At 41.7% G+C, this 17173-nt stretch overlaps 1 protein-coding gene across 1 annotated transcript in view; it reads right to left on the bottom strand.

Annotated features, from left to right (window-relative positions):
• Window positions 1-17173, bottom strand: part of otogl (otogelin-like) — a 34888-nt gene that overhangs the window by 2959 nt on the left and 14756 nt on the right. The window contains exons 28-55 of the mRNA XM_084734477.1: window positions 15869-15988; window positions 15536-15652; window positions 12564-12720; window positions 12351-12377; window positions 12059-12238; window positions 11205-11483; window positions 10991-11108; window positions 10815-10894; window positions 9442-10424; window positions 8481-8658; window positions 7587-7729; window positions 7485-7508; window positions 7282-7374; window positions 6997-7186; window positions 6492-6709; window positions 5304-5445; window positions 5024-5209; window positions 4674-4886; window positions 3567-3671; window positions 3338-3445; window positions 3083-3184; window positions 2877-2981; window positions 1797-1837; window positions 1626-1689; window positions 1228-1406; window positions 974-1078; window positions 779-898; window positions 92-137 (exon numbers count right to left, since the gene is read on the bottom strand). Coding sequence (XP_084590603.1) covers window positions 92-137; window positions 779-898; window positions 974-1078; window positions 1228-1406; window positions 1626-1689; window positions 1797-1837; window positions 2877-2981; window positions 3083-3184; window positions 3338-3445; window positions 3567-3671; window positions 4674-4886; window positions 5024-5209; window positions 5304-5445; window positions 6492-6709; window positions 6997-7186; window positions 7282-7374; window positions 7485-7508; window positions 7587-7729; window positions 8481-8658; window positions 9442-10424; window positions 10815-10894; window positions 10991-11108; window positions 11205-11483; window positions 12059-12238; window positions 12351-12377; window positions 12564-12720; window positions 15536-15652; window positions 15869-15988 — 4423 coding nt within the window. The remainder of the gene's footprint in view (window positions 1-91; window positions 138-778; window positions 899-973; window positions 1079-1227; window positions 1407-1625; window positions 1690-1796; window positions 1838-2876; window positions 2982-3082; window positions 3185-3337; window positions 3446-3566; window positions 3672-4673; window positions 4887-5023; window positions 5210-5303; window positions 5446-6491; window positions 6710-6996; window positions 7187-7281; window positions 7375-7484; window positions 7509-7586; window positions 7730-8480; window positions 8659-9441; window positions 10425-10814; window positions 10895-10990; window positions 11109-11204; window positions 11484-12058; window positions 12239-12350; window positions 12378-12563; window positions 12721-15535; window positions 15653-15868; window positions 15989-17173) is intronic.

The following is a 17173-nucleotide window of genomic DNA, read 5'->3' as shown; positions in this document are numbered from 1 at the left end:
AGCCCATCCACTGCCAGGCAACAAGGCGCTCACCCCGCCGATTGACAGCTCAAAGCATTACCAGAAGCACCCAATAAATTTGGAGACTCACATGTCCTGCAGCAACCGTCCACATAGCTCTGAACAACACCACCATTCTGCAGGAAGAAAACAGGAGGAGAAAATAAAGTTAATGGAAAACACCACTGAAGCAAATCCATAGTGTCTGTGCACCTACGTCACAGTTTGGTCAGTAATGCAGATGTGTGGCCACGTTGGAGGTACAATAACAGAATCGATTACATGCTGAATGTTCAATTTAAGCTGACTTTAGGAAGTCTAAACCACGGAAAAGTTTAGGGTCACCTGTGGAAGCTGCTAAAGTTTACAAAGAAGAACTTGGTCAGCAAGAAAGGGCATGATATTTTGAGAAACAAAGGTTAATAGGTAGTGAAGATCCATAAAAGATGGCTTCTTCTTCTTGAAATGACAGCCTGACAATTCTGCCATCTATTTCCTATCCAAACATAATGAACTATGCCATTTTTAAGGCTAAGTTCATACACAGCCAAAGACCTTAAATGTTATTAAGCTTTGGAACAAGGACAGTTGTGAGTTTGGATGCTTTGTTTACGCTCAGTGCCTCCAACATGGTTGACCTCTGGATTGATGATGTGCCATGAAAACACTCCAAATATAAAACATTTTATTTAGCATATATAAAGGCTTATGAATGTAAACAATAAATGGTTTAACCTTAAATTCAGATATATATTGTAGTACACTTAGAGGTCCTGACCTGAATACATTCTGTGTCATTGAAAGGCGGGCAAACCACCCCAGAAGCAAGTATTACTGCTCCCACTGTTGTTTCCATACAGTCGTAGCGAGTACAGTTCTCCACCCAGGAACTCCCTGCCTGCACACACAAATCAGAATCAGCACTGCTTAAAAAAGACAAGCACTGAGCACATGTGGACGTGTCTGGTCTTACAGCGAAAAGCTCTGTTGTCCCATTTTCGTTGGTGAAGGTGCAGGAGACATTTTTACAGGAGCCACAGCACACCTGAGGGTCCGTGGATGGTACATACACCTGGTGCTAAAAAAAAAAAAGATGAGGCGAACGCAAAAGTGAAGATAACTGAATGAGGCGGGGTGTAAAAGCTACAACTGAAGAGATGAAATCAGAAAACACTTCTCTCAGTGACTGTGATCTATCAAAAGGTGTTAGATGTGTTGGATACATACTGGTCCACATTTCTGGGAGCAGTTGACAGAGGAAATTTCCATGGCGTAGAAGCCGGAGTCTGGATCTCTGTGATGCAGGCAGTGAACGGTGTAACACAGCTCTCCTTCAAGGTACTGAATCAGAGACTGGCCTGGACCCAGCACTGTTACGCCTTGGAAAAGACACACCTCTGCCTTTTCTATAAACATACACACACAAACAAAGGACAAATAATTATACTGTAAGTTACAAATCTATTTTTTTTCATTTGTTCAATCTGATGTTACATGTTCGTACAAGCCAAGCATATGAAATAAAAAGTGAGAGAAAGTTGAGATAAGAATGTGAAAATGTTCTTGCATGAGGCCTGTTGTCTACTATTGTCACACCAGTGTCAGTTGTGTTTTGTTTCACATACGGCATGTTTGCTGAGGACACCCACAGTCGATGCTGCTGTCTGGAACCTCGACCAGCATCTCCCCCTGAGAGAAAACAGAGTGCTGACTTAACTGAATTTGCTCACTTTTTCTTCCTTCGAGCACAAACCTGATTAGACAGTGACTTGTGATGCAGTTTTTTGCTGACTTACCACCTGACAGATGGGGAGAGAGCTGTCCTCACATTGGCATTCTGAGAGGGTAAAGAAAGAAAGTTAAAGAGAAGGGTGGCGTGAAGTTTATGCAAATACGTGACAGGCATAACAACCTCTGAGATTATTCCAATCATCAACTCAGCAAACAAACCAGTAACAAATAGGATCTACACTATGTGTGTTTGTGGTTATGAGCCTGTTTACACCTGGAATTAACATGCTTCATGGGTGATCCAATCACAAGTAGTCAGCTCTAAGTACATGAGTTCACACCTGGCATTAATAGATGCCTCCGCTTGATCTCACCTCCCTGCTGCTCTATATGCAAACAGTTGAATGTCCATTACTGTTTATTTGGCCTTTCATTATGCAGATTACGCTATTCATTCCTTTTTTTTTGGTTCAATGCCGCACTAAACTCCTATATCAGAATTCATGAGCCTCATGTTTTACCTGCACTGTCAGCAGCTGGACAAGAGAAACGCTCTGTGCTCCACTGGGTTTTATACCTGAACTATGAACATGAAGCACACTTTTACTTTTTCTAACTGTGTGGAAATCCGATGTTTTAACATCACAGATGATGACTGACAAAAGTACGAAAGTCATTAATGACAGAGTTGGAGAGAAGAAGTGTGCATCCTGTCTGCTCTTCTCAGCAGCACTATTTAAAAAAACATTTTATTTATAATTAAGAATTTGTTGTAGACAGTGTTTCACAAAGTTTATAAAGTTTCTCATAAAGTTTCAGAAAACAACTCTCAAAATAGCATGATTTTTTAAGGGTGTCTGTGGTGTATTCATAAACATCTTCTGCAGGTAAGAGAGCATTGCATCACAATGAAACAAATATTGCACATACAGGACATCAGTTGAGCAGGCAGTCCTTCAGTGTTGCTCAGGACACATTTGCACACTCACACTGCTAGAAGAATGCAGTCTCATGCAGCCCAGACCACCTACGAATGTGTCCTGAGTGTCATTAGTCACTGTCCACTTTTGATTGCATTGCAGGACACATGTTAATACCAGGTCTGGCCAGGCCCTGTGTGTGTGAATGTGTTTTTGAGTGTGTACCACAGTGGTGCTGTGGACAGCAATGCCCAGGGACAGTAGTTCGAATCAAAGAGAGACCAGGTGCACAGCTCACAGATGATTCAGGGCACAGGTTGACATCACAAACTGCAACACATGGGAGTAAGTACAAACATAACTCTAAAGACACAGACACAAAAACACACACACATACTCTCAAATAAAACATGCCATTTTCCCAAACTTACCACAATGGTACTGAGGACAGCAGCTGTTGGTGGTGTTAAGATCCACAGCCAGAATCTCTCCATGTGAACACGTTGGAATGGGTTCAATACACGACTCACACACTGCTCACGCAGAAAACACAAACAACAAATTCAGTTTTGTGGCTGTAATTGATCGAGGTGTCAAAAATAGAGACATAGCAGATGGCTAACCTCACACAAAAAACTTCTGATTTCAGTTTCAGACTGGCCTGTGACTACCAATTAAAAACTCACCACACAGGTAAGAGTAGCAGCATGTTTTTTCACCCCTGACCTCCACTAGGAACTGATCTTCTCTGCAGCTTGGGGTAGACACAGGAGGGCAGGCCATGGGGTCACACTCTGAAAAAGACCAGTCAGAGCAAAGTGTTTAATGCAAGTAAAAGTTCAGGCCAAATATCACATTAAAGAGTTTACAACGTGTCTAAAAAGTTTGCAGGGGAAAGCGAAAGTCTGTTCTCACCACATCTGTACTCTGGACAGCAGGACAGAGCGCTGTAACCGATCACCAGCCTGTTCCCATTATCACAAGGTGGAGCATCGCTGTCACAGATGGTCATGTTGCACTCTGAGGAAAGATCATTTCATGGATCTTATGTTCACTTAAATGTTATGATTTTTAATCTCTGAAGTTAGAAGAATTTGGAAATACTGGTTAGCTACAGAATTGGTGAACCGTCATCACCAATATAATATTAATTTAAAGGCAGAAGATTAGAAGATTAGAAAAGATTAAACCATCATCTCTCAAATGCAGTCTCTAGAAGTTTGTCTTTTGATCAGATGTTTTGCTTGGCAAACCCTGGATGTTTTTATCCAGGGTTTCTGCAGGATTCAACAAGTTCAGTGTAAGATCTTTCAAGACCTTTTGAAGACCATTATGAATGCAATCTAAGATGTATTTCACATCCATACTGCAAAAAAGGATATAAAGGAAATCACAGTCCTTGAATTACTTTCAACATAAAAGAATTTACCCATGGACTTCTAAGTCACATAGTGATTTTCCTGAAATGAACACAGAACAATGTTGGTGATAGCAGGAGTTTGCTGGTAGCTTTTTATGACCACTTTATGTCTTTCTGACATAACATGTCTTGGATTTGGACATTTTCTTGCAAAAGCTTCAGCAGCCTTCAAATTTTCAACCAACTACTAAATACTGCCACATCTTGCTGAACAATGCACTTACCCATATAAGATGAAAGTAACATCCATACAAATTGTTGTTATTAAATTGTACTTATTACTTCAGGAAGTAGCATTTTTAATGAGAGGAGACACCTGATTGGGCTGCAGAGTTTGCATCATCATGTCTGTTTCATTTTGTAGCTGTTACAGTGTGATCAATACATTTTTTTCTCAAAAGCACATTTAAAAGCGAAAATGATTATTGCAACTTTATAAAAGTAATATTAACTTCATAATCCTATCAATTTTTAAGACCCGTCAAAATTTTATTTAAGACATGTTGAGTTTTTAAAGGACTAAAAATTCAGATTATTGGATTTTAGACTTCTTAAGCCTTTTTAGGGACTCACAAAATCCTGGACTTCATCTTTAAACTCACCACAGATCTTCTTTGGGCAGCAGGCTCCTTCTTCCACCACATCCAGTACATACTCGCCCTCCCTCTCACAGAGCGGTGTGGGGACGGCGCTGCAGTCTGGCTCGACAGCCACCACAGAGCCATTCTCCATGCACTTATACAGACAGCAGCTGCGAGTAGAGCCATTCCACACCTCGCCCGGGGCCCTGGGGTTACCCTCATTATCTGTGCACACTGGATACATCAGAGCAAAGGAAATGCACTCATGATACGGTTGTTTGTGAGTAATATAAAGCACAGTCCAAAACTTTTCCAGACTCCCTGACAGTGTAGTTTTCATCACAAAGGCATGTAATTATGCTGTCACTCACCACAGCGATCCTCAGTTACACAGTAAGGGGAGTCAGCACGGTGGAGGATAGTTCCACTGCGACACACACACTCCTCTCTGATGAAGGAGCAGGTGGTCTCCTCGTAGTACTCTCTGTTCAGACAGGTGCGGCTGGTGCAGGTGCTCACACACGGCTGATACTCCTTACCAGGGGGACATCGCAATGCTACAGGATGACAGGCGTTTAGCAATGCATGAGCAAACGAGAAACACGAGTGAGTACCTCTGCGTACATGTGTGTCATTTCTTTGTCTCCTTACGGCAGAAGTTGTGTCGTCTCCAGCTGATGCAGACTTGATGTGTGTAGCAGACCGCCACATACGCCGCCAGGAAGTCACACTGGTGATCTTTGTAGTGCAAGTCCCCCGCCCACATGATGTCACAGAACTGCTCTGGAGTGACCTGCAAACATGACCAGGCCAAAGTCATGTAGGGTTTCAACTAATGATTATTTTCATTTAAGATTCATCTTCTAAAGTTTTTTTTAAGATCAAAAGACTAGGGCAGACACTCTCTGGTCGGTTGGTCAATATATGCTCTTGTCCAACCAAATTCTGACTGGTAAGACAGTTGTTGTTACTCTCATAAGGAGAGAAGTGCTTCTAAATCCATTATTTTCAGGGGCGGGAGAGACATATGCATGTCGTAAATTTACTTGATGGACATGCCCTGGAGTCGTGCTGGACAGCCGAGGAGGATGCCACACACTAGGAGAGCTGCTGACAACTATAAGCTAATTATATAAACTTGGAAAACATACATTTCACTATTAGCAATAATAGTAAGGTCCTCTACTAAAGTTAAGTATTACTGTAAAAAATTCAACTGACAGTTTGAAGCTTCCCGCTCAAGCAGTACCAGAGCAAACCTTTTCAAAGGTGCAGGAACAAGAGGCAACACACAGCCAGGAAGTACCTCACCGACAGAGACACCTGAGAACCACAGGCAAAGTGATTCAGCATGTGGAATGGATCATCTTTGAAATCAAGTGCACCCATCACTCTCTCACCCCCAAGCTAAACCTGAATCAGCCTCCCAGGACCATATTGATGCACTTCCTATGGGCATTGGTTCGAGACGAGGTGCTATAGGTGGCTAAAGAAAAACATGGAATCAAATGGGAGGATTGTAAGCCATGTTTCTTTGAGGATCTGACAGGAGGGCTGGTCGGGAAAAGAAACACATTTATCCTGGTGAAAAGACGTCTGCACAAGCTTAATGTGAGGCACAAGCTGGCATGCCCTGCAATGCTTATCTTTACATGGAAAGGACAAAAGAAAATATTCAGTGATAGACATACCCTGAAGGTAACATCATAGCAATGCAATAGAAATGGTTAATGGATGATTAATGGACTCATCAATAAATCAACTTTTCTATTCAGAACTGAAGTCATAACAATGTAACTGAACTGCTTTACGATAATGCTGTATGAATACTGCAGCTACCTTGCTGTGGCATGGTGTGAACGCTCTCTGGCGGAGCATGGACAGACAGGTGGAGCAGTCCCCGGTGGTGCAGTTGTCTCCGACCCTGCGTGTGTGTTCGGTTTCATCGGTGGTGTGGACTCTCCAGGCCTGCAGGAAGAGCATCATATCTCCCACCTCTCTGATCACGGTGCCATTGGGCAGCTTCAGGTCATCCTCCGGATTCCCATCACAACAACCTGACATGACGGGCAGACAGACGTTTGGTGTACGTGTGGATGTGTGAGTTATATTGCTGCATTGACAGTGAGCAATATAAATGTTAAGTCAAGTAATGTGTGTGTGAAACCACCTAATTAAACCAAATGGCTCTCGACATCTCAAATTGTCATATCCCATAATGAGTCAAGTCAAAGTGATGCTGCTGTTTAGACACTAAGCCTTTAGGTGCTGATAGCTGGCACTTAGATAAATGAGGCTGGTGCTGATGCAGTCAGAGCTGGTGCGTACATGCGTGTGCACTCACCACAGAGGCCTCGAGTGGGCACAGATGCATTATAAGTGGCGCTGTACTGCAGCACCATGATGCCTGTGCTGTGATACCACTGTATGCTGACCCCGCCAGGTGTGTGGATCAGGTACATGCTGCCTGTGTCTTCCACATACAGCGAGTGACGGGAGAATGGCAGTCTGGCAGGTCTGTAGTTTACTGTCACCTGGAGACAGATGGACACACAGGCGCACAAGAACCACGTTATTTTTGTGTGGGATAACTTGAACTTTTGACAGTAAGTTTGGTAAAGAGATTCACCTTTCGATCCAGTCGGTTGATAATGATTCTGTAGGAGGAGGTAGTGATGTTCAGCTTCTTAAAACACAGACCAGATGTTCCACCTGTAGGACTCTGGAGGGGAGTGAAATTGGAAAATGTAATGATACAAGATAATATTTACCAAATGAAAAAGGCAAACGTGATTGTAGAGCATGATAAGGATGAGATTAGACTGTACTCACAGTTCGTCTGATGGAGTTTACGCTCTACAGAGAAAACAAAAAAATTACAAAAATGTTCTCGTGACTTACGATACAGTTCATATTTCATTATTTGTATGATACCTGGCTGGTCGGACATTTCTCCACAGTGCCAATGATAGTCTCTCTGGGTAGGTTAACCAGGATGTAGGAGCCATTATCATACAGGGCCACGTTGTTTCCATCAAAGGTGATAACACGCAGGTCTGACATCACAGTGCATCGACCTGGAAAAAACATCATGTATCAATAAAACCAAACACAGATGCCACATTTTAATCATTAGTCCTGCTTACAACTGACAACATTAGGTTTCAGATGTAAAAATATTTTAGTATGTGAAAATACTCTGCTGAGGTTAATATTTTGTTGTGCATGGTTTTCACATGTAAAAACTTAAAAGAAACTGTGAAAGCACATCTACTCACATCTACTCTCTAATTAAAAATTCTGAATTCTGCCCGCCACAGCTGCTTGGGGGTTGTTGGGTAAAAGAGCAGTGCAAATCAAGATGGCTGGCTTCAGCGTTAGAGGAAACATCAAGTCAGACTAAGAGTCAGATGAGGAGGCTGTTGTGCACCAAAATTGTCCACCAGATGTGTCAGAACGGTAAGTGTAGTTAGCATCTTTTATTTGTTTGTGTTGTTAGCTCGTTAGCTTGCAGCTGGCAGTGGCTGACAAAGCTAGTGATGGGTCTCACTCTCTGTACTGAGTCCACTCTGCGCTGAAGGTTTCAGATTTCTTTGCCTGCATTACAGCTACCCAAATATATAACGTGCCAAATCTAGCTCGCCCTGGGTTTGTTTGAGTCTCATTAATTTTAGTAAGTGTACAGACATCTTCCCCTTCAGTAGAGGAATGTGAAACTTCTCTCTCGTGATAAACTTTGCACAGATACAAGTCAGCATTGTCAAGGAGACAGATATATAACAAAAACATATTTACGAGTGGAGGGGATCTTCAACCAAGTTAACTTACAGGGGCACTGCCACTGTGGACAGCAGGGGTCTGTGTTGATGAGAATGGGGAGGCCCAGCAGACTGCACTGAGGCTGGGTGGTGTTGTAGCGACAGTGTAGAGAGGAGTTGTGAAGCAGCAGCTCTCCATTGAAACAGATCAACTCAGCACACTCGTCGATACGGTAGGAGTATGGAGGCTGTGGAGAAACACATTTTGTTTTTCATGCTTGCATGTTACAGGATTCCTTAACTACTGCCTTTTTAGCACCAGTAAACCCAAAGATTTGCATTTCTATACATTAATCTATTTGTATTATCTGTATGTTTCTAGTCTCTGTCCATTATCACCTAATGCCTGCCTGTATAAACAGATAACGATTGATTATGGATTCATATGTAAACAAATAATATGCATGTGGATTGTTTAGAATTACATATTGGTATATAATGTTTATACAAATATTTCTACATGTAGCTAGAGTTGCAACCATTAACCAAATCATCAATTATCAAACAATTATCAGATTAACAGCCAACTATTTTGATAATTGATTAATCAATTGGAGTTACTTTTTAAGAAAACAAAGTCAAAATTTTCTGATTCCTCCTTCTGAAATGCAAATATTTTCTGGTTTCTTTAGTCCTTTTTAAGAGTAAACTGAATATCTTTGGGTTGTGGGCAAAATAAGACATTTTCAGACAAAAAGCACAGGTTTTAAAAATAAAACAAGCAATGGCTGCTTTTTATATGAAGACAAATTACAATGTCTGCTGTGGAAAAGGTCACTGAATGAATGCTTGCAACCACTGTAAGTAAATTCATTTAAGCAAGTAATCAATTACATAATAAACCTAGCATAACTGTCCCAATTTATCAAGTTCATTACACACACATTTATCTTCAAGGTGTTTGTGTGCATGTTTATGAACAGTGTGTTTGCAGCTGTGCACTGAACTTCAACTACAACAGCGACACTTACTGTGCAGGGAGTAGTGGGCAAGAGGAAAGGATGTGTGGTTGATGCTTCCTCTGTGACAGGAGAGGTGCCAGGGCTCGTGATCATTTCCGTGGTTACCGGCTCAGTAGTAGGCTCAATGGTTGTGGGAGGCGGTGCTGTGGTTGTCACAGCAACTGTAGGGGTGGTGGTCTCCGTGCGGATGGTTGTATCCACCGGTGTAGGTTGAGGAGTGGTTGTGGTTTCAGTGGTGGTTTCAGGGACAGGTGTGGTGGAGGTGGGGGAAGTTGTGACGACTGTGGTGGGTGGTGGCTGCGTGGAGGGGGAGGTCGGAGGAAGTGGGGGGGAAGTAACTGGAGATGTCGGAGGCGGTGTTGGCGGTGTGGTAATGGTGGTGGTAGTAGGAGTGGAGGGCAAGGTGGTAGACGCAAGAGTAGTAGGTGATGGAGGTGAAGAAGTTGAGGGGACTGTAGTCGCTTCAGTGGAGGGTGTTGCTGTGGCGACCGTTGTAGTGACCCCTGTGGTTACTGTAGTTTCAATTGTGCTGAGAGTGGTTGTCTCAGGTGGGGTTGAGGGAGTGAGAGTGGTAGAAACAGTAGTGGTTGGAGGAGCAGGTGTAGATGGAGTGAGTAGGATGGTGACACGTTCAGTGGTTGGTGTACTGGGAGTGGTAGTGGTTGTTGTACTGGGAGTGATAGTGGTTGTCGTACTGGGAGTGGTAGTGGTTGTCGTACTGGGAGTGGTAGTGGTTGTTGTGGGTCTGGCAGTAGTGGTGGAGGTAGTTGTTGCTCTGGTGGTTGTGGTGGTGGTCGTAGTGGCTGTGGTCGTAGTTGGGCTTGTGGTTGTGGTTGTAGTTGTGGTTGTAGGTCTTGGGGTAGTAGTAGTAGTGGTAGTAGTGGTTGTAGTGGTTGTTGTGGTTGTAGTTGGAGTTGTTGTTGGTGCTGTGGTTGTTCTGTTGGACCGCGTTACATATGCAAAGGGTGTTGGAGTTGGTGGAAGAGACACACCTAGTGGAGACGATTCATATCATAAGTACACATGTTCACACGGGACACAAGGCATGGTCATGATTAATCCTTAATCGCCATTAATGGCAAAAATTTATTAATCAATCATTAATTGATAGTCTAGAAATGGCAGTAATTGTGCCTCATTTGACATCGGAAAATTAGTTTATAGCTAACTTTGGTAGAACTAAGGAGCTGCATATTGTTCCTGTCCAATAAACAAATAAAATAAAATACATAAATACTCTGACTGGAATTACCAAAAAACAATAAATAAGAATAAAATTACACACTTATCAAATAAAGCATGTATTGAAAAGTAAAAATATACAATAATATAATATTGTGTATGAAGACAAATTTAAGACCAGTCTGGTTTGTTGTACTCACAGTCCTCTGTGTAGACACATCTTCTAGTGACTTCATCAAGGACCATGTTCTTGGGGCAGCGTGGGAAGCAGCCCTCCACACTGTAACACACAGAAACTATTTCAGCACTTGAGCTATGCATATATCATGTTGGTCGTTATGTAAAATGAATACTTTTAATGACCCAAGCCTCTTACGGAGGCAGGAACTGGCAGCGTGTGGCATCTGGGTCACTGCATGTGTGGACACAAGGACTTGCACAGGCCTGGTAGCGCCACTCACACATCATGCGATATGGTATCACAAAACTGCTCTCTGCCAGAGGAGAAAAGAGAGAGAGAGAAAACACCCGATTAGTTAGTTTTTGTGTCTATCTAAAAGCACACGTGTGTGCATGCGTGCGTTTCTGACCCTCCAGTGTGAAGCTGCTGCTGCCCTTGAATCCTTCTGAGGTGTCGTATCTCTGAGCTCGAGCAGCAGTGCGTGTCAGTGTCAAAAAGATTCCAGGTTGACCGACAAGCTCGAACGAGGTGTGACCTGGCAGAAACAGCCCCTGGTGCTGGATAAAGGTTGCCCTCCGACTAAACTCCGCCCCTCGAGTCCAGCGCTCCATCTGGAGACGGCTGCGCCCTGACACAACAAGGAAATAATTTGGTCTCTCTGCAGACTCTAGTGAAACCACAGGGACACCTAGAAAAAAACAAACAAATAGAAGTTAATTTAGCCCCCTCAAAAAACAAGCAGCAGTTGCTGCTACACCTTTTCCAACTCAATTCAAGTACTTTTCAAGCATTTTCAAGGTGCATTTTCAAGCTTTTCCAGCACTTTATAGCTGCGGTAAAATACAAAATATCAAGTTTGTCTTTCATTTTCATTGAAACAGCAACCTCCTGCCATGCTGCCGTCAATTATCCCACCACTCACTGTTCCATCAGACGGCGCATATCAAAAAAAAACCCTGAAAGATCTCACAGTAAGTGAAGCTGCATGCACAGAGTCACGAGAGAGGTTTGAGCGGAGTCATCTTAACTTTGTACAAAAGGCAAAATCAATTCAGCACTTCTTATCTAAAAAGCAGATTCTGCTTTATTTTTAAGTTTATATTTTGTGGTGATTGAAGTGGAAACACTGCTTGTGTCCACACAGGCATCCAAAATCAACAAAATATGAAATTTCCTTGTAGTTGCTTTAAAATTCAAGTGTTTTCAAGGATTTTCAGAACCTGTAAGAACCCTGTGTGTACTTGAGTGAATCTGGATGCTTACGTGATGTTCTGTCCTTCTGCAGGCCTGCTGTGATCATGAAGTTGAACAGTAGGCCCGGGGCGGGCATCTGCCCCGGTCTCTCCCTCACCAGTGGAAACACTGAGCTGCTGGTGCGATTCACACCAAACATGGTGTCATTATGAACTGCACTCACCAAGGAAAATGGGCCATCACCTAACTCTGTGGGGGAGAAAGAGAGGAGATTAATGTGCTGAGAAACTTAGAGGGAATCAGACAAAAGACAATCAACAAAATAGCTCTCTGAAAATGACTAACCTTCACTCATACGTACCTTGATTATAATATTCACAATCATAGGCTGAAAGAGAGCAGTTCAGAAGTTATAAATCATTTCAATAACTTGGAGGTAATATGTAACTGAGAAGAAAAATAGAATAATCCTTAATGCAAAGAGGGGTTACATCGCTGACTAACACAGTGTAGACTAACATACTAGGAGCATGTGTATGTGTGTGTGTGTGTGTGTGTGTGTGTGTGTACTCACGACAGGTAGAGGGTGATCTCCAGTGTATTGTGACCCCCTGTTGACAGCATTTGTGTGCATATGCAGCAATGGACGTACAGAGACACTCACAGTCACCCCCACGGTTACAATTGCAAGTGTCTGTCAGGCAGTTCCTATAGAACCAGGCCACATCCACCTGGGGGAGTACACACAACATATATGATTGGTCACACACATACATATGTGCTGTGCACACACACACACACTAACAATCACAAAGTGAACCAGGCCAAATCTCGCTGGGGGAAACTAGGGGAGGTCTTGTTTAGAGGGTGAGTAGTTTTCAATAATTCAGACGGGGAAGGAGTGATGAGACATCAGGACAAAGGAATGTGGGTCAACCTCTGGTCCAGAGGGGATCAGATGAGCTCGATGACAGACAGACAAAATGTATCAGCGATGAGTTGGTCTGTCCAAAGGTGAACTGGGCCTCTGGGTTTTTGACACTGGCTGCTGTCATGCACATGAACAGCACACTTCATCTCAGCAAAACTTTAATCGGCATTATTATCATTTTAGATAGAAGACACACAAATATTGATTAGGTAGTGGTCTGAATATCCTGACGGCAGGCTTGTAGTTAAATACAGTCATGCTTCTGAAAAGGCACTCAATGCAGATATTTTCTTATTTTTTTAATATTGGTAATAAACTACCCAATAATTCAAAATCTGTGTTAATAAAATCTGCAAAATGTGGGCAGTATCATAGAAGTTAAATGAATCCTATTTTATCCTCAATACAAATTTTATTCTAAACAGAGATGGTTACTCTAAGTGGACCACTTTTATGCCAACATTTGTCAACTGCCAGTAAAAAACAAGTACTTTTACAACAGGATGGCTGAATTGTGCTCTGTACTACACTACACATTTTCTGTCACGCCATGAAATCTACCTCTTTCCTATGTTTGAATAAAGACACTGACATCCAAAGCAGAGCCATCATGCAGATTGTACAAAAAACGTCAAACACACTGAATGTGTCTTTGCAGACCAAGGACATTCTGAAACTGAGACACCGAGTTATTTTTTCTCAACAAAGCCGAGCTTTAGGAGTGTAAATGCAGAGCTGGATTCTATCTGACCTCCTCAGATGGGTGCTTTTCTCTCCAATTAGTACGGAAGAAAACTCCAGTAAAGTCACAATAATATGGATGTTTGGCTAACTTCACTGCATTATTAAATCTTACAGTACTTCCTTTACTTTTCTGTCTTTGAAAAGAAATCTCAACAGCTAGAGTGAATGCAGCAGCCTCTTCTCTTGTCTGAAAACAAGAGGAAAAACTCTTAATGCGTCCTCTAACTATGACCTTATAAATTAAAGCTTCAGAACAACTATTACTCTTTGGATCCATTTATTTGCATGAAAGTGTCTTTTACATTATGTACATTATATTTATTTATTTATTTATTTATGCTTTTATCCAAAGTGACTCAAAATAATTGCATACAACCGTATGAATACAACCCAAGATTGCAATAGCCATGCAAGTACATCAACTTCATCAAATAAGCTGAACTGTCTTTTATACAGTGATCCAAACAAAGACCCAAACTTTATCTGGTAAAGAGCCAGACCTCTCAAAAACATAACTGAAGTACATGGTTATGTTTTTGTCACTACACTATAAATACATGTACCAATACAAATAAAGTTAGAGTGCCAGATAACACACACACATACAATATGTCGTGAACATTTTGCTCCTGGAACTTTTTCAGCCTGATAAAAGGAACACAGAAAGAATATATTGGAGGAACAAACAATCAGATGAGAGTAGAGAAATAGGGTTGTGCCATATCATATCATTCATGATGATATCTTTATAATTTTTAATATGATATAAAAAAAAATCGGATGGTAATGATGGCAGTATTATGACTTGTTGATGTAATAACATCATGCAGTTACACACACCAACAACAAGCATGGTGAAGGCGAAAATAATACTGTTACCGGCTCAAAGGTGGAGGAGACTGTTCCAAAAAGGGGAGCAAATTCAGAAGTGGTTTGGTTATAAAATATCAAATGTACAACAGACCAAGAAGTGCAAGAATTAATTTTTAAAATCATAATCAGAAATATTTTGGAGTAATTTCAAACTTCCCAAACTGAAACTTAAAAGTATACGATTTATTTATTTTTAATGACTTCTCACAGCCCACCTGTAGTACTTTTGCAGCCCACTAGTGGGACGTTGCCCACTGATTTATGGACATATTGTCCACCCCTATTAAGAAACACAACATCTGGACTGACTGGATGTCTGGCACTTCAGTTGCTCTCTAAGCAGAACGTGACAAATTAGCAGGGATTGGTCTCTCAGCTAGGTCATAAAAACTGAATGCAAAGAAACAACAGGATTCACTCCTACTCTGTTCAACAAGGTGCAAATAAACAATGTTTTCATGTGCAATGTGTCTATATCCCACTGAGAATGCCATCACAGCCCTTAAATAACAAGGAAAATGACCGATACACCACAAATAATCAAATTATGTATAAACACATATGCAAGAATTAGTTCACGCATATCTGTTGTTGCTTATCTTAAAAGTGTTATTTACATGTTATTAATAAGGTCAAGTAAGTGAACTGGTTTGCAGTGTTATGTATGTCTCTAGTTTTAATGAAGTGGCCTCTGTGCATGTATATACATGGCTCCATCTGCTGGCCACATAAAGAAATACTACACTGTAATTAAACGTTTGGGTCTACGTCCGTGTGTGCATCTGTGCGTCTTGCATCTGTCGTGGTATTTGGTGTTTGTCTCTGAGGAACAGTGTATTCGCTGAGATCACTAAGGAGTCGTTCCCATAACCCCACACCAACCCCTACTCCCCTGGTGCAAGCAAGATAACCTTTCCACAGCTGCATTCATTCTGTACAGACGTTTCTGTGTGTGTATGTGTGTCTGTGTAGGTGTGTGTCAGTTCAATGACACTCACCACGTTGTGACAGGGTGCAAAGACATCGCTGTAGAGGAGAGCACACTCCCTCTTGGCGTACGGCTGTCTGCCCAAGTCTCCTTCACATGGCCGCTCAACTACATAGTCACTTTCACACTAAAACACACAAAACGCACACACACACACACAAAAGGTGATCAAGTGTCTGATTACTCTTAAATATCACAGAGGACTCGAGGGAGAAAAGTGCACATAAATTACAGGAGCAACAGAGAGCTGGAGAGAATTGAAAGAGTGAGATAGACAAAGACAGAAAGAGGAAAGAGGGTAGAGGCAGAATTGATGGCGGAGAGGCGCTGCGCTGACTCATACCTGTCCCAGGGCCCAGCTATCTCCAAAGGTCTGTGCATTATTGACTTCCATATGGCTGGAGGTGGTCATATCGTTCACTGTCACACTGTCAAAGTTTCCACATAGCCCACTGAGAAGGCCCTGAAGGGAAAAAAAAGCATAGATGGAGTTAAGTTGACAAATTAGGGATTTCATGAGAACCAATGTGACGGTACTTGTTTTTCTACAGTACCACTGGTACAGGGCAGGCCTGGAATCTCAGAATTTTAGGGGAAAGACCAGTTGGCTTTTGGCGTTCTCAATTTTTAGAGGGCATCAATTTCCTCGGTTAGCAAGGCCATCAAATAAAACAACGACTTAAAGTACAGAAATAACTTTAATTTAAGGGTTAAGAATGATTTTATTTGAAATGGATAAATGAAACAGATTTTTTTTAAATAGGCCTAGATAACTAAAAAAATAAAAAGTTTGTTTTGCTACATATTTTTTTATTATTTAAAAATTATCAATATTTACACAAACTCCTGAGTCAGAAGTTCATAAATGTTTAACCCTGAAGTAATCAGAGTCACTGGAGTCATTTGAAGATGGGACAGGGAGTCTGGGGGACTAATGTTACCTCTGTTAACATTTATATTAGAATTTGTTAGGCTTGTAACACTTAAGTTACTGGATCAGCTAAGTCAACATAGTGATACACGCACAAAGTGTAACATTATATATTGAGTTTCTTGTCTCATCTGATCACTAATCAAACTGTTTCCCATTTGGGAACCACTGCCTCAGGGCATATAATATTTTGAGGGGCATAAGGCCAAACTGTGGGGGCACAGCGGCCAGGGCGTTCATGGCCTCCATGAAATTCTTTCCCTGATACAGGGGATGCAACTCTGGGTTCTAGTCTGAAGTTAAATGCCAAAGGAAAAAGAACAAACGCCTTACAGAAGATGGAAGACAAGGAACAACACGTCGAGATGGTAAGAAGTGCAACGGCAGTGACAGCACTGCCTTGACGTGTATGGAATTGCTTTGCATTCAAAGCAGTTCATCAGGGATTAATAATTAATTTGTAAATAACAGTATGCAAATAATTCCATCAAAGTTTTCAGACAAAATGAGTAAATACTTTCAACTTAGTGTGAGTAGAGTAAGTTTCAGCTCACATTAATGTTACAATAACAAGGTTAAAATGTTTTCCTTGTTACCCTTACTCTGAAAACGCACCATTTGCGATGGCTAAATGCTGAAAGTTACCGTACTAAGGCTAATGTAACCATAGACTGTAACAGTAGGCTACCATCCTGACTCCTTACCGTTCAGTGCCAT

This window comes from Lutjanus erythropterus, chromosome 13, assembly GCF_056507025.1.
Source record: "Lutjanus erythropterus isolate fLutEry1 chromosome 13, fLutEry1.hap2, whole genome shotgun sequence".
Classification (NCBI taxonomy): Eukaryota; Metazoa; Chordata; class Actinopteri; order Lutjaniformes; family Lutjanidae; genus Lutjanus; species Lutjanus erythropterus.
Note: the sequence above shows the minus strand (reverse complement) of the source record. Positions and strands in the feature narration are given on the sequence as shown.